Genomic DNA, 25,241 nt, shown 5'->3' on the forward strand with positions numbered 1-25,241 from the left:
TGACTACTGCCAAAGAGATGGGAAAATTATGTCTGAGGGTTGCACAGAGCAGCCTATTCGAGCAGTTACATTCATTCTTCAGTTTCTGCATTGACATCAAACACTGAATGAGCAAAAGAATCAGTCGCTATCAGAACACAATAGGAACCCACTTTGGTGACGGAATATTCTATCTTGGGATACTGTAGAATGTTGATAATAATTAACAACGTACTCAACAGCACACAATGTATGGTGCCAACAGAAAACAACCGCTCTGCTGAGAGACTGACCTCTGGGTGCCCTTGGGAAGGCCGGCACGCTGGTTGAGCCTCTGACTGCAGCAGTCCACCATCCGCTTGAGGATGTAGAGACATTCCCGGAAGGTGGAGAAGAAGGGGTAGTGGCTGAGGATGCACAGCGAAGTCAGGGTGCTGTTTCGGTTGCGAGGGGCCGCTCGAACGCCACGCTTGGGCCGGGGGGACTTAGCGTGGACCGCCTCTCCTGCGGGGGGCACCAAGTCCGCCTCTTCGGCGGAGGAGAGTTCGGATTTCTCCGTGGCCTCCACCCCCATTTCGTGTGGCGGGGCATTCTTGTCTCCTGAAAATGAAGCATGACATTTGAACCCCTTATGGAAACAACTATGACAGGAATCAATTAAATTCATGAACAACAACAGTGGGAAAATTCCAACCACTGAGTGGGTGAATACACCTCAACACCTGTCAAATTTGGAACATCCCACTAGGAAGTAGCGGGAGTTTTTGAAAGCTCAGAGAATTAGGTTTGATGTCGCTCAACATGGCAACTTCTGTGGTAAAAAAATTAATTTACTCTTCGCACAAATAAGTTTACTTCATTGTTTATTACAGTGCATGAAATGCCCTGTATTGTTATTCCTAGGCTTCTTCTTCTTCTTCTTCTTCTTCTTCTTCTTCTTGTTACCTTTTTCTGCGATTAATTCAGCCCGAACCGCTTAACGTAGAAACTTCATTCAAACTCTGTCGCGTAGGTCTTGTAAACGACACTTATGCTATGTATTTTTCACTTTTCTAAACTTTATACTTTTTAAGATATTAAAGAAAAACGAATATAAATTTCTCCCATTGACTTACATTGGGCCATTATGACATCATAATAGGGTCTTTAAACTGGCTTGCACCTGTGCTTTACTGACAGCTGCGCCAAATCAAAGGAACCTCTTCTCTCTCTGTCCCTCTCAATTTAACTGTAACTAGGAACATTAAGACACCATCCATTCTCAATTTTTTTTCTCTCCATCTCTCCATCTTTCTCTCTCAGTCTACTTTCTCTCACACTCAATCTCTCTTCTTCACTCCATTTTTATCTCCTTTTTTCAATATTTTCACTCTCTTTTTCTCTTTCACTCTTCTTTCCTTCTTCCACTCATCTTTCCTTCTTCCACTCTTCTTTCCTTCTTTCACTTTTCTTTCCTTTCTTCACTCTCCTTTCTTCTTTCCTTCTTTCACTCTTCTTTCCTTTTCTTCTTTCCTTCTTCAACTATTATTTCCTTCTTTCACTCTTCTTTCCTTTCTTCACTCTTCTTTCTTTTCTTCTTCCACTCTTCTTTCCTTTCTTCACTCTTCTTTCTTTTCTTCTTTCCTTCTTTCACTCTTCTTTCCTTCATCCTCTCTTCTCTCCTTTCTTCACTCTTCTATCCTTTCTTCTTTCCTTCTTCCACTCTTCTTTCCTTTCTTCTTTCCTTCTTTCACTCTTCTTTCTTTTCTTCTTCCTTTCCTAACTTTTGCATTTCATGCACTGGTATTTCCTTCAGGAAATGCATTTTCTAGTTTAGGTTGTACTCATTTGCACAGGTGATTGTGATGCTAAACGATACTGTTAAATGATGCAGTTTACTTTTGTGTAACTAACGTAATGTTAATCTTCTGGCTAGCTAGTCTACTTAAGGTCAATACCATTGCCGTTGTTTGTCATCATTATGTGAACTCTTTCAACTTGGAATTGGGACGTTCCGAAAATGGGAACTTTCCAATTCCAAGCTGCCTGAACGTATGATAACACAAGATAAAACAATAGGCGAAAAGTAGTACATATACAGATGTTCTTGATCAGCTTTCAACAGCAATACATTCATTGTGATGTATCTTGTATGTGTAACGTATGTGTAACGTATGTGTAATGTACGTGTAATTTACGTGTAATTTACGTGTAATTTACGTGTAATGTATGTGTAATGTACGTGTAATGTGTACGTGCATAGAGCCTGTCCCAGCACCCACCTCCAACAATCCCACACTTGCAAACTCACCTCTTCCCTCTGGCCGAGGCTTGTGGTGTCCCCGCTGGAAAGAGCGGTAGAAGTTGACACAGATGCCGTAGCGCGTGACACCCGAGTCCTTGTCGGTGAGCGTGAAGACGAAGGAGGCGTCGTCGCGGAGGCTGACGCGGCGCTGGCGAATGCTCAGGCAGCCCTCAGGCTGGCAGAAGAACACCACGTCGGGCGGCAGCGGGAAGTCAGGCTGGTCCTCCAGCGGGTAGCGGCGCAGCAGCTGTGGGGTCTGAGACACGCTGTCACTGCTGGGCTGCCTGAGGGTGGAGAGAGAGAGAGAGAGAGAGACAGACAGACAGACAGACAGACAGACAGACAGACAGGGGGCTGAAAACTCCTTCGCATTACATATCAGGTTCATATAGTCTAAAAACAAAATAAACAAACACGTACAACAAAAAAACTATCCTGCCTGTCTGTGTAATCAAGCACAGGCACACACACACATGCACAGCCATCCCATGCCATTCTTCAGCTGAATAACCACATTTTGAAACTAAGGTCACATGACTCCCTGATTTGGTGGTGATCAGCTGGAGAACAAAATAAACACATGAGAGGTTACCTGACTCCGACTACCACAAGGTAGTCCAGCAGGCGGGGGCACATCTTCTTTTTCTCCATTTCTGAGCAGGAACCCTTTCTAGGTCATGGCAACTGGGGGCAACAGAGATGGTGTCCAATCAGGATCTTGAGCTAAGCTATGAGTTGCAAGGGGGAGGTGGGTCGCCCCTAATCATGGTGCTCTGAGCAGTGCAGTGGAAAAAAGAATGGGTCCTCCTGGAAGAAGAGAATAGACAGAACACAGTGACATTGTCAATGACACAGTCCCACATCTCTAACTAGGTTTGTATGGAAGCTCATGTCTGCTTGTGACCCCTTTTCAACTTTGGTTTATAGCTGTGGGATTTTGCTATTATATTTTTAAGTAGCGAACAAGAGTCCCATTGGATGTGCTGATTAGGAATTGACAATGAGGCTGAACCAATCACTGATGATTCACGCTGTATGGTAGGCTCAGAGGAAAAGGTTATTTCTCTCTCTCTCTCTCTCTCTCTCTCTCTCTCTCTGTCTTCTAAATGCCAACGGGCCTTGACCGTGCTTCCTCTTGCTCTTAACTGGCCTTGACACAAGGCTCAACAATGGGCATAAACACACACGCTGGTGTGTCCTCACACTAAAGAGATGGAGCAGAAAGCGGCTGTGTCCCCACCACATGTGGTTCACCATGCAGTGTATTCTGAATCCCTAGGATTGTTTCAGCTTTTGCTAATGGAGCACTCATTTTTTAGCTCCAGAGATCATCAGACCTGGTAGGCTCCGCTTCCCCTGCCATCCTCAGAGCTCCGGAGATAATCAGACCTGTTAGCCTCAGCTTCCCCTGCCATCCACAGAGCTCCAGAGATCATCATACCTGGTAGCCCCAGCCTATCCTGCCATCCTCAGAGCTCCAGATTTGCCAAACCTTTGCCATTCCCATGTCCATAGAAGTAATATGAACTGATATTTTAAAGTTGAGATTCTGAAGCATTTTTATTTCACCAGCAAAGAGTCTGGGAGTTGTTATCATTAATAAAGCTGATTTAGTACTGATAGCCCTTCAATAAGGGAGATGCTAAAGCTCTCTATAATGACTGATGGTTAGCACTAGCCTAACCCATACCCAGACATTTCTAGTTAATGCAGCCTTATATATATATATATATAGTTCAATGCTATGCCTTGATCTACGTTTCCTGATTTGACCTCCTATTGTAAAAGCTGTCTATCCAACCTCTTCCAAAATACAAAATGGCTCACACATGCACAAACAGTTGGATAGCATCCTAATTTAAGGCAACCTGGTTATTTCCCCTAGTTTTCAATAATTAGTCAGTTTTGTCAAGAATCAGGCCAGCCCCTTTGCGCACACACATACACACACACACACACACACACACACACACACAAACACCTGCTGCTGCCCCAGTGCCCAGAGCCTGCTGTTGAGTGGCCTGTGTGGCCAACAGGCCTGCTGTTCCTCTGCTGATAATCTGCCCTGCGGCGCACTTCTGCCCTGCCTTGCTCGGCAAGGCTCGGTAAAGCACGTCTGGCAGGAGGACCCCGTCACTGGGGATGAGAACGCATTAGCCTCCCTGATCAACGACAGGTCCCACAAGCCCCGGGATTTGAGGCCCAGACCAGGTGCCAGGATTAACGCCAGGCTCAGAAACAACCTGCTCTGGTGAGCAAATGCTCAGAATCAGACCGTCAATAAACCCATGTCAAAAAAGCCCAGCTCTCACACCAGCAGCACACGTCTTATTACGTAACGACTGTAATTCACTTATCCGCCTCTGCTTTGCCACAACACAAGATTTTTTTACTTAGAAAAATGGACGAAGTAAAAAGTATTGACTCACTTGCAATGACTCACAGAAAGACACTTTTAGAAGTGAGCCCCTTCATTCACCTCCCTCTTTCTTCTTCCTTCCTGCTCTTCTCACCAAAAGCACCTCACTGACAAGGAGGTGCCCACCGTGGAATGTTCGGTGACACCTCTGAAGTCTGGGAGGAGGAAGTGTGTGGGGTAAACGATCAGGGCGGAGGTAAGGGGGGCTAAATCAAGACAGTCAGCAGGTCGCCGGCAAGCGGCCATCTAGGGGAGCGCATCAATCTTGCTTGCTGACCGCGACTGCAAGAGATGAGAGCTTGACTCAGCGATTAAATGAGCAGCCCCTTCTGCTTGGGGAGGCATTTTTACAGGTACACCCCCCCCCCCCCCCCATCACTCACAAACAAACACACACACACACACACACACACACATCACACATTTATACTCAGTGCCCCAGGCATATCAAAGCAGACGAGAGGAGTGAAGAGTTATTACTTTGGGACCAAGGCTCATGACTAATAAGTCCCCAGAACACGCCTCCACATCAGAAAGGTGTCAACGATTTATCCTGGGACAGTTAGACCTCAGCACAATCATTTTATTCATTTTTTTTTCATTCTTCCTGAACAGCATCAAGAAGGAGATTGAAAGGACACCGAAGTGTTGCATCTGAGGTGAGGTATTTTTGCACAGACATAGAAAGCAATTGGGCTACGTACAGTAATGTCCTTTGGAATCTGTTTTGGCCTTGGTCTTGGCCTTGTTGTACAACTGGGGTATTTTGTAATGTTAATCACAGAGTCCTCTGTTGAACTGCAGAGATAATGTAAAGTAACGAAAATCAGCAAGTCAGAAAAAACCCAGATTTCAATATTTCGACCAACAAACTGATATCCAGTAAATAGCTAGCCTTTATTAGATTCCCTGATGCAGGTCCCCAACCTGAATAGTCAATCGTCAAATCATCAATCGTCCATTACATTAGCTTTTTTAATTAGCTGCCACTAAACACACAATGCTCAGCCCATTCATAAGGCAGAGATGCGTATTATGGGCTTCCAGAGAGCTGTGCTCTCATTCTCTAAATAAGAGAGGCAAGGTTACAGCCCTGAGACAAACAATCCTCTTGTTTACAATGATGACATGCTCCTCACTGTGAGGATATTGCCGCCTTTGACCCAACCGGCTGGTTAATAAGAAAGTGCTGAGCAGATGCGGGAATGAGTATTTCCACAGACACATACAAAAGAGAGTGTGTGCGTGTGTACGTGTGTGTGGGGGGGGGGTAAATAAGGCGCCACATGATCAACTCCCCTTGCAATCACCAGTTCCGCCCATGACACTACTATCATCCCCTGGGGTAATGAGATTCAGCAGGGTCACCGTGGCAACCCAACCTGCTTTCTACGGCACAGTGAAGACTATTTATAGACATACAATACCCCGGACCAAATCTACCACTTAAGACAAAAAACACTGAAACCCTAACCTAATCTTAGACTAGACCAGATCAAACCAATCACAGGCTGAATATAAGACAAACCTCCCTTGGCCATTCACAAGCAGGAGCCCAGGAGACTGGATGCTCTCAATCTCCCCAAGTGCTGAACTGATATACGGACTTCCCTCTAATCAGCAGATTTCATCATGAGTCCTTAGCCTGCACCATTCACAAGCATTCAGGCTTGAGAAAAAAATGTCACCGGGACAGATTTGTGACACAAAGAGTGAAGCGTGGCCTTTTCCACAGCTTATCTCACACTAGTATTGCACAACCAATTTGAATGACTAGTGGGTAAAAAAGAAAGCCAGGGTACAGTTTTCTGCCTTTTATTAGACCAATAGGCCTAATTCTATAAAAATAGAATTCATGTCCCCTAAAGACATAGATTTCAAGACAAGCGTCTTCCTTCCTATCCTCCGTGTGCCTACAGAGAACTCAATTTATGCTCCATGGCTACTCTCCTTATTATCTTGGATGGCTCAGGTCTGCTTCTTCTGCTAGCAAAGGGACTAACGACAGAGCCCAATTAATTCGATTACACTGATTTAAGCAGCTCATTAAGCCCGCCAAAAATATTCAGCTGGAAAAAAGCACAGAATGTAAATCCCTGATCACTCTTATCCGGGGAAAGACCCACGCTGCTCCATTCATTACCTAGGCTTCCCTATATGACTGAGCTATGAGCTCAGTAAACAGAGAGGTCAGGTTCCTAATTGCTCCACCCTGAAAGACAAACATGAGCTTGGCTGCAAGGGTGCATCCACACACACAATTTACGAGCCTACTGCATGCATGATAAGATGAACTGCCCTTCTTATTCCCTGATGGCAGGCAGCCTGGGTTATTTTCCTTTAAACGATGAGATTGTGTAAAAGCAAAGCCTTTTCCACAAACGCTGGCCCACCAACCAAAGGCACATGTTTTGAGCTCTCTCTTCAACGCCCTTTTCAAATGCCTCTTGGCACCTATTCAAAAGCTGGCTGCTGCTGTGCCTGTCTGGAACAGGTAGACACAGAGGTTGGACCCAGAGCTTCACAGAGCTCTCTGGTTCACAGCATGCGTGGATATGAAGAGTGGCGCCACGTCTCCTCAAGTGGTAATAATCTAACTGGCCCACAGGGGCTGCCGATATTATCCGTGTTAAAGGAGATTACTCCTGGCAGGTTGGTAGCTCCAGGGGCTACGGCGTATTACCTACAGATTTAAGTTGAGCACACACAGGTACACACAGGTGCATACTGCGCACAGACACACACACAGGCAGTCAACAATCAGGCAGCCATTTAAAAATGACAGTGTTCAAGAATAGCATTTCCATCCAGACAACTTTAGGTCCAGATACCGTTGAGACACATACACCTGCTGAGCCAGCTACCTCCTCTTGCCAAGATCACCACTGTGCCAGACACCTCTGCTTCCCCTGCAATTTCCACGTCAAAACAGCCTGCGCGGGCACTGAGGAAGTGTCACCTGATTGCATTCCAACCTGACGTTGATGCAATACTGCTCTTTAACGTTCAAGCAATTCCATCTTTCATTTAGTTTCCTCGAACACTAAAATGAAAAACTGGCCAGGCAACTCACTCTCTCAATTTCACTCAGCAGGGGAGATGCTGGAGCCCTGATTGGAAGACTTGTTGGTCCACTGTTTCTTTTCTCGTGGCTTCAGGGGAGCCTGGCACACACACCACTGAAGAAGGGCGGTCAGTAAATGAGGAGACGGGCTAAATTACCTACCAAGGACTTCCTGTGAATTATTCACACCACATCAAATATGGATGTCACTTCTGAATATTCAAAACAGTCCTGATGAGAATACAAACAGGGTTTCAAAGAGGCAATGTCATCAAAGGAAGTGGCAGCGAGCAAAGCATGATTAAAACTAAGGGGGAGGCGTAAGCAAAGGGATGGGGGAGCAGGGCTAAAGTGACAACTCAAACAGAATCATCAGCTTTTGACCTAACAATGACACAGCACCAAGCTTTGGCTGAAACTGTGGTCATTTAGGGATCTTCAGCACATCAAAACAACCTGACACATCTCATTCAACACCAGCCACCATCGTTCTTTGGCGTAACTCTTTTTAAACAAAACTGACCATGTTTTGTAATGTATAACCTTTTGATTCATGACGAATTTTCAGCAGGCCAAACCCCACATCTATTCCAATCCAAGGATCTATTCCAAATTGACCAATTCAAACAGCAAGATTTCATGTGCAGCTGCTATAACATGATGCTTTTCAAATAGATAAATCCAGTCAATGCACAGAACGTTTAAAGGAACGAGCGAGGTTACAATTGGCAGGGATATTAATTTGCCACCATGCCCTGATCATATAAATAATGCCTGCAACCTCGTCTCAAATGTCGTGCCTGTTATGTTTCCAGATAATCTGGGTCTATTGATAAAACGTCGAAAACGAGACTACCGTAAGCAAATGACAGCCTCAGGTCATACTCTCTTTTCTATGATGGGACACTTGGCTGTGAAACTGGGGGCTCGGTGCCTCAGGCAGCGACTGAGCAAGGGCATTAGTGTCATAGGTGTACAGTTATCTATGTAGTGAACTGATGTCTACACGAATATGACTTATTATATTGGTTGTATATGTATCAGAGCACTCACACAGCTAGCCCAGCAGGATTTATTTAGGGGATCCACTGACTGTCAACGATGTATGAGACATGGCTGCGCACATGTAATGGTAATGATGATGATGGTGGTGGTGGTAGGAGGTGATGTGGTTGCACTGGTCCTTCTTGCGTAGGCTACAGCGAGCAACATATATTAGCTTACAAGCTAAAGATTATCCGAACAAGCTAACTCAGTAGCCAGCGCAAACATGAGCAGCCATTATGCTAGCTCGCTTCTGTCAGCATTTGCACCGTCTGTGACGTTAGCTAGGAGTGTTAAGTTATTTGTATATCAGACAACACATTTAACATAGCCATCTATACTTTACTGTTTAGTTACTTACGATGGTGGTAAAATTATATCCTTCAGGTGACTTACTAATTCCGTCATTGTAGTTATCCAAACGAGCCATTTCACTGCAAGGTATCCAGTCATGTTAGCTAGCTATCCAGTCAGCTAATGTTAACTGTTACTTATATCTAGATAGCTAGTCAGTCGGTTAACAAAGGCAAATAGCTAATGTAGTTTAAAAAAAAGCTGTTTACTTACCTCGAGATGCAAGCTGTTTGGCTCTATCCTTTGTCAAGAAAACACTATCCAAGCTACTCCGTTGACCCCGCAGGTAGAGAGGGAGGCGGTAGGCAGAAATTAGATGTTCTCTTGTGATATTATCAGTGATATTCTCATTTTACAATAGAATAGTCTACATGTAGGGTGAAACGTAATAACATCAGCTGGTAGCCCTCCTCTGTATCACTGATGTCGCATGTGACGGCTCAGAAAACCTTTCCTGACAACAACATTCGTTTCCATCCCAAACCTTCTGTGAGCCAACGAAGAGTTCCGCATTACAGCTGAAGGGGGCAGAATGTACGATTCATTGAGCAGGGTTGTGTCCCATCCACTGAAAGGCACGCCTTCACGTTTAAAAGGATATGCTCACACGTGAACGACTGTAGTTGACCGATTTGGCTATTTAATGGACAGTATAGCGCTTGCACAATTTTATAACATGGGTTTCACATGTGCTAATGTTGTTTCAGAGAAAGGTTATACTCTGTTTATATTTCTATATTTTCATATTGCGAACAGCGCCCTCCATTAGTAAAATGTCCTATTGAATTTGTAAGATGCGATCATCTGTCACTTCAAGGTAAGCACTCTATTTGGCAGTCTATTTAAATAAGGTTGTTAGGTAGTTTATTATCTGACCAAACCACCCCCTGCATTTCATAAATCTGGCGTCTAGCCCCAGACGCAAGCATCCCTTTGCCTGCCAACAAACAGTAGACTAATGACGTTGAGGACTGCACCTAGGCGACCGTGAACTTAGAGGTTATTAGAGGTCTGACATAATTGTGGTCGTACTGGTGCTTTGTAAAAGTTCATCCCAGTCAGGTGTCGTGCACATAATGGTTTAGCCATGAAGTGGAACCTAGGCTATATTGGCAAGGTGGGGGAATGCCGCTCCCTGTTCTTATTGTGGTCCTGCATCTTTCAGATAACATTAAATATCGGAGCTGCCTTACAAGATGTCAGTTTTTCAACCCTGGTGCTTAAAAGTGGTGGTCTACTGAATTTAACTTTTGTGTGTGTGTGTGTGTGTGCGCGTGAGGGTTGTAGAATAGAAATTGTATGTTCATTTCACTTTTAATTTAGAGATGAGTCTTCTGTCAACGATTCGTAAAATACTTTACACGTGCACCCAGTCAATCAGACATAAACGCAGACATTTGAGTCGATTTACAGTGAATGCATTACAAATTACAATGTATTACACTAAACCACTACAAGTCCAGCCTTCCACAGCGTTTATCGTTTACATTGCAATTTTCACGTTATTTGCATAATGTCAAATATTGGTTGGAGGAGAGGGCTCGAACACCATAGCTGTCCACTAGAATAGCCAAATCAGAGAAAAACGAAATGACCACCAAAATGACTGCCCGGGTTGACCGTTTAGCCAAACTCAATTTTTTTTTTTTTTACCGTGGACTTTGGTAGCCTATGTAAAAAAAAAAAAAAAAGTTTAATCGTCAAACATTAAGTTAGGCCACTCAACCCCACAATTGGACAGTGTTCAATTAATTTTCTCATATCAAATTAAAACTGTGTTTGGTGCAGTAATGCTCAGTTAGTATCCTGTACACTAATAGCACCACTTTCAATAAATAAAGATGACAAAAACACAGGCACCATGTCAATAATCTTAACCAAAAATTGCAGTGGTCTAAGTACACTAAAAGTGTAATTTTCAAATCAGCTACATGTCCATGTCAAACAGATGTCTAAAGTTAAGTAAATGTATTTTACAAATCTTATTATTCAAATGAGAGGATTTGTGTGCATTTAAGTTGAAAATAGGATGTGTGTAATGTGACAATGTGGAATAAAGACAAACACCTTCAGTAGTTTCACATTTCAATCCAGTATATTTCTGTAAAAAGAAAAGTAGATGTACTTAGTCTCCTATGTCTTTCAGCATTTAAACAAACATATAATCTGGCAGAACAATATATATTTTCAAGCTTTTAATTTATATATATAAAGCAGTGTATCCAAGGACTTAAGGCGTTAACACAATTTTGCTTCTCTATGTCAACATCACTTGATGCTAGACCATGAAAGTTAAATGCATTAGAATAGAGGCTCTAAACAGCAGGGTGTATAAATAAAAGATCAATTAATACAATAAACATTTTATTAACTATTAGCAAATGAAAATTCATTTCCATGTTAAGCAACACAACATATCAATTTAGAATGACGAATCACAATTAGATAATGGAAACATTAATTTGATAACAATTATTGGATTACTCCTCACTACATCTTTTTGGCTGTGCAAATAAGGACCGCCCTTTAACCTGGATTTGAACCACTTAAGTCATGAATGACAAAATGATTGAAGTATAAGTGGATTAGTACAATACAGAACTTGAGAGAAAAATTCAAGTTAAATTTGGATCAAACAACGTTCAATGTTACATTTCTGGGTTTTGTGGGGCTTAATCAGTTTCCCAATAACTCTTAAGTGCTACCTGATCTTTAAGCACAAAAATGCTGTTGACTGCCTCACATTTAAACCTTGGCTAAAATGATGAAAGCAGAGATGCTTGAATAATATTTTAATTATTTAGGTGTTAATGAAGAGAGATCTGTACCTGCAGAAACTCATGTGTTAAGAGAAAAGGCTGATACTTAGAACTAGAGGCATTGACAGTCCTGCTTTGGATAAGTGTCCATGTGTAAAAGGCCAGAAACTAAATCATAAGGGAGTCTCTTCGAATCTGATTTGATAACCATGTATAATTGCAAACCACTCCCAACCACCTTAACAGTCACCTTACCGTCCACTAGGAACTTACTGTTGCTAGTTTACCTACAAGGAAGTTTATGATAGAAATTACCCTAAAGTCCCTTGACTTCATCAGGGTTATATGAGGTCAGATCAGAGTTTTGCATGGTTGTGATCCTGACTAAGGACAAGAACACCTCCCACTGAATGTTCCCGATTGCTCAATCCCTCATCCCAATGCTGCTATTGACATCTGTTCTAATCGGACCAACTGCAGGTTGGTCAGTTTGTTCATCTATTGAAATGTTCCTGTAGAGTAGGTAAAATCAGTTTGTCAGTATTTGTCATTTTTAATTTGCTGGTTCTTAAACCAACAACACCCACCCACATTCAGAACATATGTTCAACCAAACATGCTAAAGGCAGATGCATATCAGGAAGAGTAGCTTGAACTGGAGTTTTTAAATTATTATTATTATCTGACCAATGAGCTTATCAGTCATCTAAAACACTGTTCAGAGATGTTATCAACCAATACAGATATTTTCCTCCAGTTATTTAGAGCAAGGAACTGGCAACATCAGAAGTTAAGTATTGTTACTTTTTATACCACACCAACCAAGGAGAAGATGCAAGAAGCAGAGACATGTTGCAAGCACAAAATCCAAAAATGACAGATAAGCAATTCATGAATAAATGCCATTCATTCCTACACACTGTAAAAAAAAATGTGCAATTCCCAAAGTTATGCCCATGGTTCGATTAAAACAAGGAGCACTAAAATGATGCTAGGATGTCGAGAATCAGCTGACTCACAATTTCTGTGAGAACTGAATCATACTCCTGCGATTAGTACAACATTCTCATTTTTTGAGAGCTATGTCAGCTATGTACAAACTCACATTTACTATGGCTCACAGGTGTGACTCCACACCACTTTGCTCCTTTATACAGTAATAAATATACTCATTATTTAACTCAATTTGTATTACTACCAACTATGGCAAAATATTATCTGGATCAATAGCATTGCACAAAGTAAAACATCTGCTATTTTAGTTGTTAGTAAGGCATCCGATATCCAAGGGTAAACTGCAAAACTACAATTTATCGCCATTATCTTCACCCGAATTTGTTGTGTTATGATGTTAATATTAAGATATGACTGTCAAATGAATTGTGAAGATAGATCAACAGACACCAGAGGAACACAAACACCCAAACATACAGTTATAACAATGTAGAAGACGTGAAAATGAATCCTTGATACTCAAGCAAATCAATTTGCAAAGTTATTGCCTCGCTGGAGAAATGCCTAACTTAGGAACTCCTAATCAAGATGAACGGTTATACTGGATGGAGACAAAGAGGTGGTTGGTTATGTAAACGAATACATCTCTACTCAATGCTTTTTGCGCTATTGAACTGTTGCGAGTCAGTGAGATCCAATCACCATTTCACGGGTTACAGTAGCTCCTGGGAGATGAGCAGCTTGTGTGTACACTCATTCAGTAACCCAAACCAATGCATAAGTAGTTGTGCAATATTGATTGTTTTGTGTTTATGTTTCAGGTCAAGACTAATGGATTGTATTGTATATGCATGAAGAACCATGCAAAAAACAAGTTCTTAGAACAGCTAATCGTCCTAGTCCTCAAACTAATATAGAATGTAAGTGTTTTTTTTTTCTCTTTTTCAACAGCATAGCACTGAGTGTTCCAAAGTAATAAAAACAGGGCCATGACTGGCTCTGTTTGAAATCTCACCTACATTTGAATGTGTAGGGGAACCCAACAACCGGCCGGTTAAGAACCCCATTAGAACATGGAGCCAGAACCATATGGATGTCAAGTGGAAACACCATACCCGTGCTGTGGTTTGGAAGAGGGCAACAACTGACAAGACCCGCTTGAAGCTTTTTGAGAATTAAAATAGGGAGTAATAAGAACACAAAAACAACTGTGTACATTTCATCAATAGCCGATAACCTCTGGGAGTCATGTCAAGCTCAAAAAAACATCTGGCACCACCACAATCCCAGGGTTCCCTCAGTGGACTCGGCCATTCACATTCCGGAGACGAGTGGGTGGGTCTCCTTGTGACATTTACGATCTCATATCCCCATCATGTAAAGGAAAGCTCCAGCTCTGCCTACTGCAGAGCCATGTGGGATATGTCTCTGTCCTGAAAACAAAGGGGCAAGGAAAAAGAAGAAGAAGAAGAAAAAAAAAAAAGATGGTAGTAAACCAGCTCCTTCAACCTATAGTGACTAGAGAGTAGTCAGTGTGTCAGGGGATGCCTTTAGCATGAGTGGCAACTCTCCAGGTCCAGCGTTAACCCTTATGAGGCCCCACTATTAGACAGTGTTAGTGAAGACCTGTCATTCGTGGACGTCCCAGATCTCGGAGAGCAGCGGCGGGAGCTTCTTGTCCTGGAGGCGCAGTGCAAACACCTGCTCCGAGTGGACGCTGCTGAGCGTGCGCAGACTCACCAGCTTCATCAACATACGCGGGAACATCAGGTGGTCCTGCCGAGGGGTGGGGTGGGGTGGGGAGAGGCAGAGCTGAAAGCCATGGCGGGTACAATACCACTCGATTTGGGATAAAAGCACTGATGAGCAACTACCATGCTGTCATGCTAAGCAAATAAAAGTTAGCCTTTTGTAGTAATACTCACACAATATTACTACGGATGTACGGTAATAGTAGTAGTAGTAATAAAGCTCTTTATGCAAATAAAATCCATTATTATTATTAATAATAATAATAAAGGCAATGAGTTTAAGCAATTTTACTGAATATCTTCAAAAAGTGTGGTCAAATTCTAAAATTGTAATAAAAAGTCCAATTGGTTATCCTTTGAATGGCTGACACACTTATCAGGATGTTTTTGTTAATGGTAACTGATGGTTACGACCTTACAGAGATGACACACAATGCTGCTTGAGCATAATCAATGTAACTTGAATGACTTTGCTTTTCTAGAAGGATGTGCTCTGCAATAGGTTACAATACGTTTACAAATTAGCATATATTTTTAGCACATAACTAAAGCATAATTTAATTTGTGGTGTGGTGTTTGTGGAAAACCTTGTCTGACACAGTGACTGACAATGGTGGTGCACGTTCTTCAACATGACCGCTAGCCTGCTGGGACTGCTGCGGCTCTACAGTCCTTCTTGTGGAATGCAGAGAAACTACCAGAAGGTGGCAACCCAGGCACTTACCACTGGTCTCCTAATCCTGATGTATGAATGAAGCAAGTCTACATATGGCTGCTGTAGCCTCTCCACTAAATCGTGGTCCTGCACATTGGGCCGGTCTAAGGAATATAAAAAAGTAGGTGTCAATGCAATGGCTTCAGTAGTAATGTGTAATATACATACAGATTATGTTAAATGGGCAAATGAGGTATTGCAAAGAAAGGTATATGCTTGGTAACCTGCAGAGAAGATGTTGATAGCAATGAGAAGAGCATATTCTGCTTCATCCAGGTGCAGATCATTCATTCCCTTGGAAAACTCGAAAATAGGGTTGATGAATTCAAACTGTAGACCTGCAGAAAAAATGGCTTTTCCTTCAATACCTTGTTGAGTTAAGCAATATCTGCTGAAACAGTATTGCTGCAACACCCTTTATGTAGACAGAGACAGATTTCATTACAGGTAGATCAATGGTTATTAGGAAAGGGAAGTGGACAGGTCGGTGTTAATCATCAACCCATCAAATGTGTAGTTGCAGAAGGTCAACTCAAATCTTTTTCCGCAATATTGACTCTGACTGAAATGGTTGGACTGAGTTGTCTTAAACAAGTGTGCATTCAGGGTTGATGAGAAAAGGTGTTTGTATCGACACCCAGAAAACATGACCAGCATGGTAAGTACAAGAAATATGACTGCCACAGGAAACAGAATGTCTTTTTTCCTGTGTTAACTCGTCATTGCAGATAAATATCTCAAAAAATCTTAAGATCCTGTACATGTAGTTCAACTGACAGACCAAAGTTCTAGCAATGTCACACATTCAATTATGATACAATATGCTTTTTCCTTGAGTCAGTTTTTCATTACCAGTAAAACAATAAGCTTTGTGATGAACAAAATTATTCAGGCATTAAAAAAATGTGTCAGGTAAATCAACCCATCGATTTATTTCCGCGTTTCAATTTGAATGCAAAATCTGTTCCCTTTTAACCTTGTGTTCTCTTATATTTCCTTACCTGCTTTGGCAAAGTCATCCTTGTTGTAGCTGAAGTCCTTCAGGAAGGTGATGCTCTCAAGGGCAGGGTCGTATCTCCGAGATGTCTCGAGCAGCATTATCTACAAACCGGACAACAGACCTCATTGGTGATGATTGGCCAAAACATATGAGCCTGCCACAGCCAGACCACATTCACCGTTATCAGTGTGACCTGGGATAACACTGAATGCAAACTGAATTAAATAAACCACTGCCCATAACACACACTGATCAGCGTGTGAATTTGTAAAAGTAAAACTCAGATTAGTAAACTAAAAACTCAGATGAGATAGATGCTTATAGTCAGGTTATAAACGTACAGCACGGAGACCAATTAAACTACACAGACCGCGTTGCTATACCAGTATTTCATGTGTACTTCAGTGAAAAAGATGTAGACACAAAGTGGTCACCTGAGTCAGCTCAAGGCACTAACAGCTTGGAAAGTAGATTCCCCACCTCAATTGTTGAAGTCTTGAGCAAGGCAATCTGGTCCTCTCGGGTAAGCTCCAGAAATCCTGGCAGCTGCTTGGCAAAGTCCACTATCTCCTGCACAGACATGATGGCCAGCTCCGTGAAGTGGGCAAAGCGCTGTTGCCGCACTTCCCGATTAAGAGGATCCTGACTCTGAGGCCAAGGCTGTGGAAGGGGCGTAGAGATAAGACACAGGGAGTTATAACGTGCAAATTCAAACATTCACCGGATACAATAGGAAAGGATGTGAACTATTAAGCCATACACTATTCCAGGTATTTAAAATGACTCGGTCCTTAAAGAACAAGGCTGCACTTGGGTGAAGTGGGAAGGGTGGTGCCTTTTGATATATGTGGCACTTACAGTGACTTTGGGCCGCTCAAGGAATGAACGCTTGTTGCACTGCTTCTGCATGGCGACCAGCTTCTCGATCATCTCCTGCTGCTCGGGGGCCAGAGGGGGCACCTCAGGCGTGGGGTTCGGGGTGACCACTGTGGAGGTTCGCGCCGTGTCATCCTCATGCTGTTTCTTCATTTTCTTCAGCCGGATCTGTTCCTCAGAGAGGACGCCTGCACAACGACAGGACGTAGAGACTTCGGTTAGGGCTTAATACTGCTTAAGACAGCGCTATACCCACAACTGTAATAGATTAGAGTACACCTATGGTATACACACACAAGTAATCTTACCATCCTAGCCTAATATAAATAGCCACCCAGCCCAAATATTGTGACTTTATACCATAAATACATACACATGTCTCTTAATTGCTTACTACCTCTCTAACTACACCTTACAATCCACTGTTCACTGATAATCCATGAGGTATTGGCCTCTGTGGTGGAGCTGTGGTGTTTCTTTGAATACAAGAGTCTCCAATTGGTCAGCTACAAAAGCCACTGATTATTCACTTTCTCACTACAGTGTGGTGTAACACACACAATTCACCATCAGACCAGTCAGAGCTTATTTAGCAGGATTCTCCTCCAATATTCAACAAAATACCCATTTGTGTTCCTATTCACCACCCCATCAGCAGAACTCTTGAATTTAACACCCTACTAACATCCTTCTTCTTAACGCCAACTTATTAAAGCTGCATAAGCATGTAAGAGAATTTGTGTGGGTAAGGAGCCACTGGAGTAGCTAGCTCCATGTGCACACTCCCATACACACCACCATGTCTACAGAGTACACTCACACTGCTCAAGCATGCCAGCCTCGCGGCACTTGCGCAGGCGGCACTGCTGGCACTTGCGGCGCATGTACATGTCCATTTCGCAGCGGTCGCTGTTCTTGCAGGCGTACTGCGCGCCTTTGATCACGCTGCGGCGGAAGAAGCCCTTGCAGCCCTCGCAGCTCAGCACGTTGTAGTGGAACCCAGAGGCCTTGTCGCCGCACACGCTGCACACTTCGTTCCCCAGCATCTTTGGCGCCGGGCCCTTCTTCCTCTTCATCGGGGGCCCCTCTGGAGAGAGACAGACAGTGTTTAAAAAAGGGAAGTACTGTCAATTTGCTGTCTTCCGCTAAAGGGAAAAAAAATGTGAACCTTGTGAAATTTGTGAACCTTCTGGTTTTTGCTGATGTCTGCACTCCTTGAACTGAAAGGATTGCGTACACTACGGTGGGAAATCGGATGGTTTGGTTTATGGGTGGGGAACAAAACAGATGAGTGGACCGCATTTATCCTTCCTACAGCTAAAGGGGAACTGACAGTGAAGGGTTAAAGTCAAAGCAGTTTGTGAAACGAGCTGAGCAATCAATTGAGACTATTAATACTATTTCAATGTAGCAGAATTTAGACTGAATTTAGTATTTATAATGTGCTGCTGACAAAAGGCTTCATGTGGTAAGAACAAAAAATGACCACAACATTATGAATATATTTTGTTTATCTTTCAGTAATCCTACCACTTACATTAGAAACTGCCACCCACAAAAGGGTGCAGTCTTTGATGTGCAATAGCAGATCTCTCGGCACCAAGACCTTTCAACCCCAGCACGCTTGAGTACCAACAAGCGTAGTCAAACAAGCGTAGTCAAACACCCTTTGGCCCTCAGATGAACCCTGCATACCTGTGGTAGGCGGTGGTGTGTCCCCTGCCGGGTCCCCTTTGATGTCGCTGAGGTCCATCAGCAGCGGTCCGGCCAGCTCCCCTGCGTGCAATTGGCCCTCGTGCTTCATTTCCGTGGAGAGGCTCTCTTCCCCCAGACAGTCAAGCTGCAGTTTGTCATCTCCATCAAACACCTTACCGTCCCCTACAGAAACATCCAGACCTGCAGTTAGTCCCAGATTCCAGCACATAAATCTCTAAGCACTTATCCACCCTGAAAAATAATGTCTTTGTTTGAATCTCAGGGTCTCGTTACTTGGACCAAAAGGTCTTCCTACAATCTACATAGCAGTTTTGCCAAAGATCCATATCCATCTTAATCCCCTTTCTGTGCGTGGTTTATATTATCATCATTAAAGATAGAGCTGCAACGATTAGTCGACGAAATCGACAACGTCGATTGTGAAAAATGGTCGACGCGGATTTGTATCGTCGACGCGTCATATAATATAAAAAAAAAACGCAGACGCTAACAGAGCTACCGGTACTTTTCATTTGGAATTGCATATAGGAAGTGCGAAATAGCTGCGGAAACCGAATTATTCTGAGATGGCTCAAGTTACCATGGAAACAATAAACAAAGCTTGGTTTAGGAGCTGCTGCATATCAGATATGGCTAACAGAAAAGTTGTCATTTTTCTCAATGATGGTCAATTATTAGCAGTTTAAGAAGAACTACTTCAGTATTTCAAAGAGAATGGGCTGTGGGAGCATAAGAACAGTAAGCGTCTAGCAGCAATAATCATAGACATATATCTATAACTTATTGTAAGGTTTACTCTTACATGTTTGAAAACAGAACGTCTCATGGAGGATGCTTGCTAACGCTATTTCAGTTATGTAAGTGCAATGTGGTAAATCAGTGAATTATCAGAGTAGCCTGTATTTTCGTTTGTTCTGAATAGTTAACCTCCTCCACTTAGCAATCTTCAAACAAAAGATTGTGGATTTTTTTTTTCATATGTTGAATTTGAATGTCACCTGCAGCTCAGTTATTTTGCACTTGCAGAGGCTTGTGCTATTTTGAGTTCCTTTTAAAACTTTATTTACACTTTCTCTTTACTTTTAAAACTTACACACATACTTTTAAAAGCATATTTGCACTCTTAATTTGTATTACTATTTAATATATTTATTATGATGATTACATTTGTATTAACTTGTTACTCAAATACATTTGAAATTCAAATTCCAACATTTTTAATCATTTTTTTAATTTATGGAAATAATCGTTAGATTAGTCGATTAATCAAAAAAAAGGTCAACAGATGAATCGATTACCAAAATAATCGTTAGTTGCAGCCCTAATTAAAGACATATTCTGGTGCAACAACTCAAAAAAGCTTTGACTATTTTATATTACATTTATAGATTAAGAGAAGGCACAAAAATCACCACAGGTTGGACCATAAGCTTTAAAGAGTAGAAATCAGACACTCTAATATACCTCTACTGCAGTAAAGAAATATTACTGTACAGCTCCTCACTAGACTGACGGTAGGTAGGTAGGTAGGTAGTAATTTATTTCAATAAACCCTTGTAGTTTAGCACAGTATAGTTTAGTACATAACCTTGGCACACAATAATAGGCAAACACAAGTGTAATAATGAAATTAGGTGAAGCTAATAATCAACAACTGTACATCCAGCTGTCAAGCTAATATGCAAGTGATACAAAAGCATTTGAAATGGCTCCGGACACAGAAATAATGGAATTTTCAATTTAAACACTAGAATATGGTTTAAGGGCTTAGGTTTGAGAGCGGCCCATAAAGACAACATTACAGGATCTCTTACCGTGACCAACATCTGTGACATCAGTCGTAGTAAGGGTGGACATCTTCTGCACAGCAGCTTGTCATAACGAAGACTGCACGCCTGCAACAAGACAGTGGTAGAGGAGAGACTATTAAGTTATTTGACAATCCACCAGTCTCTGCTGCTGAGTAACTGTGGAAGTGGACCTCCTTCACTGCACCCTTGACCACGTGTTGTACTCTGAGTTCCAACACCACACATCAAAAACCCATAAATTACAAGCCAAAAACCAAATAAAAATGTTGTTCTATTTAGAGATGTTCAGAAAAAGTTAGACTGTTTGAGACAGTTAGTTTACATAAAAGACTTTTGCAATACATTAAATGTATCTCAATCAAATCTATCAATGCATTCACAAACTTAGATCAAATTAAGATCAATACTGAAATTAAAAAGGTAACTAGCACATACGCAGTGTTCTAGTAGTGACACTGTGGTCATTTAGAATAATCTTGACACCCTTTTTTCCCCAATTTAAAAAAACTTGCTGTGATAGTGGGCATCATAATTGGTACTTAAGGGACACAATCAAAGAGTCAGCTTCTATCAGACATCTCATTTGATTCCACCATCTACTCTGTGAAATGATTTCATCAACTAATAGACAGCATTTCATTTAACTTGAATTTGGGTTGCCCTGAATAGCCAAAGGATTCAAGTTCGAATAGGGATAGCAAAAGACACGTGCTTGCCCTGTTGACAGCTGGGTTATATGTGCACTCAACCCTGAGAGAGTGACTGAATCTGAGCCTTTTATTGGAGCAATGGCCCCAATTCACAAAATAGCAAACATAAGCACTGCCGTCTATAATACAAATAGAAAGAAAGAACAAAACAAACCAGGTCTGTATAATTGTCAAGTGGCATTCCATAAAACATCTGTTTACATGTTACATACACTCAGCACTCATTTTGACACACTGGTTTATGACAGAATCAACCAGGGGGGTTAGTGTTGTTTAAAGATTGTTGTTAGTGAACTCCAAGCTTGTAATGAAAAAGTTAGTTGTAGACATGGCCTACCCCTGAAACAATGTCTTGTTATTGGTTGTCCATCTTGCCCTCAGCTCTCAGGAAAACACACACGACTTTGGCTCTCAGATGCAGTCAGAGGGGGTTCCACTCCAAGGCAGAGTCTTACAGTAAGAGACCCTGAAAAATGAAATACTCCAATTTGTCTCAGAGAGTAGAAACCCTTCAGTGCAATCATGTGGGAGGCCGAATAAAACAAAAGGGAAGGTGCAAGAGGGCAGAAGAAAAAGAATGAGGGAGGGAGAGTTTGTATGTGTTTGGTGGAGAGAGAGAGAGAGAGAGAGAGAGAGAGAGAGAGAGAGAGAGAGAGAGAGAGAGAGAGAAGCAGGCTGGGGTTACTATCGGTCATTCACATGGCTCTGAAATCCCCGCAGGGCCAGGAGCTCAAGTCTTTTCCTGTTTGAGTGTCTCCTGCCTCAAAAACTCTGGCTTCAAAACACATACACAACAGCTTCAGCTCACACAGCACTGGAGCTTAGCATAGAAACACTACACCTCATCCTGTGAAAATGAATCTCACTTCTTCTGATTGACCACGTGAACGATACAGTTTGTGCCTACTGGTCACTTCTTTGCAAGCCTGTTTCCTGTACGCAATCCGTCTGTTGGCTCAACATCTGTACTTGAATGAGGGTTCTTGTTCACATATAGGGGCTCAAAAAGGCAAAGGCTTCTGGGACAACTGAACTGGGACAAATGTAGCAACTGTGGCACAGCCACACTATACCACCAATAATGTGCTTTTCTATGTAGTGAAGATTTACACTTGTTAATGGTGACAGGCTTATCTTTTAGGTTGTCTAGCATCAGTTACAAGAATCAGCTTAAGTCTCTTTATTCCCATGACAAAAGCAGTAGAAGCAGCGTATTAGCTTACAGAAGGCTCTTGGACATCACTGGTCAATTTGCAGTTCCAAAGCCCATATGCTGGTGTTTTTAATTAACAAGTGTTCTCTGCGTATATGAGGTGCTGGTGTTTATAGTGGCTGTTACACAGCTGTATCCAATGTGTTGCATCAGCTACAGACTATTACTAACACTCTGCGGCCAGCCAGACCATCGGCTAAAGTCCACTTATGTCACCATTCGAAACCATGAAACTATAAGGCTGCTTCATCAAGGCAAACTAAATAAATGAAAATCAAAATGTTGTGACCCCCCAACCTTGTAGCCTAGAGAAGCAGAAAACTCGACCTAAAATTCAACTGCACTGCTTTACAGCTCACTCATCTTTCTATAGCCCGCTGGATCATTTCCTTGAAAGCATGAGTCACTCTTGTGAATCCTTGTAATACCTTTGACCTAAAGTTACCCTTGCGAGTTCAGTTTCTCCCTTAATGTTCTGTACAACTTATCAGTCTAGTGACCTTTGACCTTGAAAAGACAGTCCACATCCAACATTCAAAGCAAGCCACAAAGACCCAGCATTTAATTTCAAAACCACAAAACTAGCTGTACTAGCTACTAATAAGAGACACAAACTGTTGTTCTATTTAGAGATGTTCAGAAAAAGTTAGACTGTTTGAGACAGTTAGTTTACAGAAAAGACTTTTGCAATACATTAAATGTATCTCAATCAAATCTATCAATGCATTCACAAGCTTAGAATTAAAAATAAAATGGCTCGGAGAACCACCTGACATAAGTTAAACATCTGGATTGGAGGGTAGGCTTAGTGACAACTGCCAAATATGAACCTCTTCAAACGTCTGAAGTCATGAGAAATTTAAGGAAGGAAGTTTTTCTCTAAATAAAGGTCTGATGTAGGTTACCCGTGGCACTAAACCATGAGAGGCCTTTTGACTGGTAACGAAAGCAGTTTCGGTACCTCGTTTGGATTTCCCCCTAGAAAGAAGGGATGTCCACCCTTTCAGCACAACTTGCTGGCAAGCTTACCAAGCAGAGGGAGACAAGCAACCTTCGCAAATGATCATCTACACCCCTGATCTAAGGCCATAATAATTTAAAGTTAAAACAATTATAAGCATAGCAAGGAGGAACAGGAAGGCTTACGTCATATTACATTATATATCCTAAGCTAACGCAAACGTTAGCCACAAAACCACCAGGCCTCTTCAGAGAAAGAGACAGGTTCAAAAGAGACAACACACTTCATTTTTCGGAACACTAACTTAAATTACTCGCCTAGTTCAATAAACCAACTGCAATGATTTGAAGAACTCTAAAAATCAATCTAGCAACTAGCTTGTTGGCAATATTTGTCGTCCCAAGTTTCTTAACTAGAAAACGTTACTTCCGCTGTTTACATGGGTAACTTTGATAGTATGTTGTAACATTTGGCCAGAGTCCATGAGCTTAGCATACCTTGCTGGCAACCAGGAATTAATTACACAATCACTTTAAACTGCTTGAAGTCAATATTTGTCACAGAATTATGAATAATGTGGACGCTAGTAAGAAAACGTTTGCATCACAGCATGCGATACATCAGCTGGTACCTGCCACTCTAAATGTTAGCTAGACACCTTTACCTAGCGTGAGCCAATTTAGTGACGTTAGCTAGCTAACGTTAGCTAAAATCCCAAGCTCTTTGCAAAGTTATTATAGATGGCAAGCGAGCCAGTTAGTCAGTTCTAATCACGATGCTGGCTAACGTCATAAGCCTTTGCTTATTTAGTTACTTAGCTAACGTTAGATCTATTTTACGGGCTCACTGTGCTGGCGCTAACCAGCTAAATTGTCTTGTTTATTGTTAATGGCTAGCTTGGAACTGATAGCAAGCCAACTAGAGTAAAGAAGCTATCATAACTATGCGGGTCGACAATCGACAGCCATAAAGAACAGTACCTTGGAAGGGCAATCGCGACACTGGAATTCTGTTGATGACGACCTACTTACATGAGGGCATTTTAACAGGGTTCACGATTTGTGAAATGTGAAAGTCCAAACCATTAATAGAAATGTTCTAGCTCTGTTAACACGACGTGATATTTTACCGATAGCTTAGCTAGCAACACAAACACCTTGTCGCCTACTATAACGTTTACTTACCCAGATTTGGAGCAGATCTTTTCCTTAGATGCAAAAACGATGGGGTATAACCAGGACACTTTTACTGGGGAAAATGCAACTCCACAATGAACTTAATAGTTACGCATGACATGTTTTTAAGACACTGTTATTGGAAATCGGGTGTCACCAAGGGCCGATGGATAATGTTGTCATCCCAAATAAACTACAAGACCGCATTCATCTTGCGTACTCTGAACGTAGTTTCGCCCACCCGGAACAGATCACTTTAGCATGACGTCAGGAGTGTCTCTCCCATAGACATACATATGTATATATGTCTATGGTTTCTCTCAGATTATTTTTCTTTGAAGATTTCTAACATTTGTAAGAGAACGCATGCTGATGTCATGTATCAAAATCAAAATCAGAATCAGCATCATGTTTTTTGGCCAAATACATTTTCACATACAAGGAATATGACTCCGG

General features: G+C 42.0%; 2 protein-coding genes across 10 annotated transcripts in view; both read right to left on the minus strand.

The window, feature by feature from the left end:
- The window catches only part of madd (MAP-kinase activating death domain), a 49,224-nt gene extending 39,676 nt beyond the window's left edge, over positions 1 to 9,548 (minus strand). For 6 of the 7 annotated variants that reach the window (XM_080843871.1, XM_080843873.1, XM_080843870.1 and 3 more), the window contains exons 1-4: positions 9,358 to 9,548; positions 2,856 to 3,070; positions 2,270 to 2,547; positions 273 to 579 (exon numbers count right to left, since the gene is read on the minus strand). In XM_080843871.1, the coding sequence (XP_080699997.1) occupies positions 273 to 579; positions 2,270 to 2,547; positions 2,856 to 2,914 (644 nt within the window). In that variant the 5' untranslated portion in view covers positions 2,915 to 3,070; positions 9,358 to 9,548. Of the gene's footprint in view, positions 1 to 272; positions 580 to 2,269; positions 2,548 to 2,855; positions 3,071 to 4,692; positions 4,771 to 9,357 lie in introns of those variants that run through there. The other variant, XM_080843869.1, reaches the window with a different exon arrangement.
- A 1,681-nt stretch (positions 9,549 to 11,229) lies between these two features.
- nr1h3 (nuclear receptor subfamily 1, group H, member 3) lies at positions 11,230 to 24,957 on the minus strand. Of its 3 annotated transcripts, XM_080844108.1 has the most exons (12): positions 24,795 to 24,957; positions 21,774 to 21,902; positions 20,730 to 20,810; positions 18,895 to 19,077; positions 18,020 to 18,286; positions 17,182 to 17,387; positions 16,804 to 16,983; positions 16,325 to 16,424; positions 15,548 to 15,661; positions 15,333 to 15,427; positions 14,484 to 14,633; positions 11,230 to 14,290 (listed from the first exon to the last, which is right to left on the minus strand). In XM_080844108.1, exons 3-11 carry the CDS (start codon positions 20,770 to 20,772, stop codon positions 14,487 to 14,489), a joined length of 1,335 nt encoding a protein of 444 aa, XP_080700234.1. In that variant the 5' UTR covers positions 20,773 to 20,810; positions 21,774 to 21,902; positions 24,795 to 24,957; the 3' UTR covers positions 11,230 to 14,290; positions 14,484 to 14,486. The 3 variants fall into 3 exon arrangements, with proteins under 3 accessions (XP_080700234.1, XP_080700233.1, XP_080700235.1); XM_080844107.1 differs by having other exon boundaries at positions 11,230 to 14,633; XM_080844109.1 differs by lacking the exon at positions 21,774 to 21,902 and having other exon boundaries at positions 11,230 to 14,633.
- Positions 24,958 to 25,241: the final 284 nt, after the last annotated feature.

The sequence above is a fragment of the Sprattus sprattus genome (genome assembly GCF_963457725.1).
Source record: "Sprattus sprattus genome assembly, chromosome: 8".
Taxonomy (NCBI): Eukaryota; Metazoa; Chordata; class Actinopteri; order Clupeiformes; family Clupeidae; genus Sprattus; species Sprattus sprattus.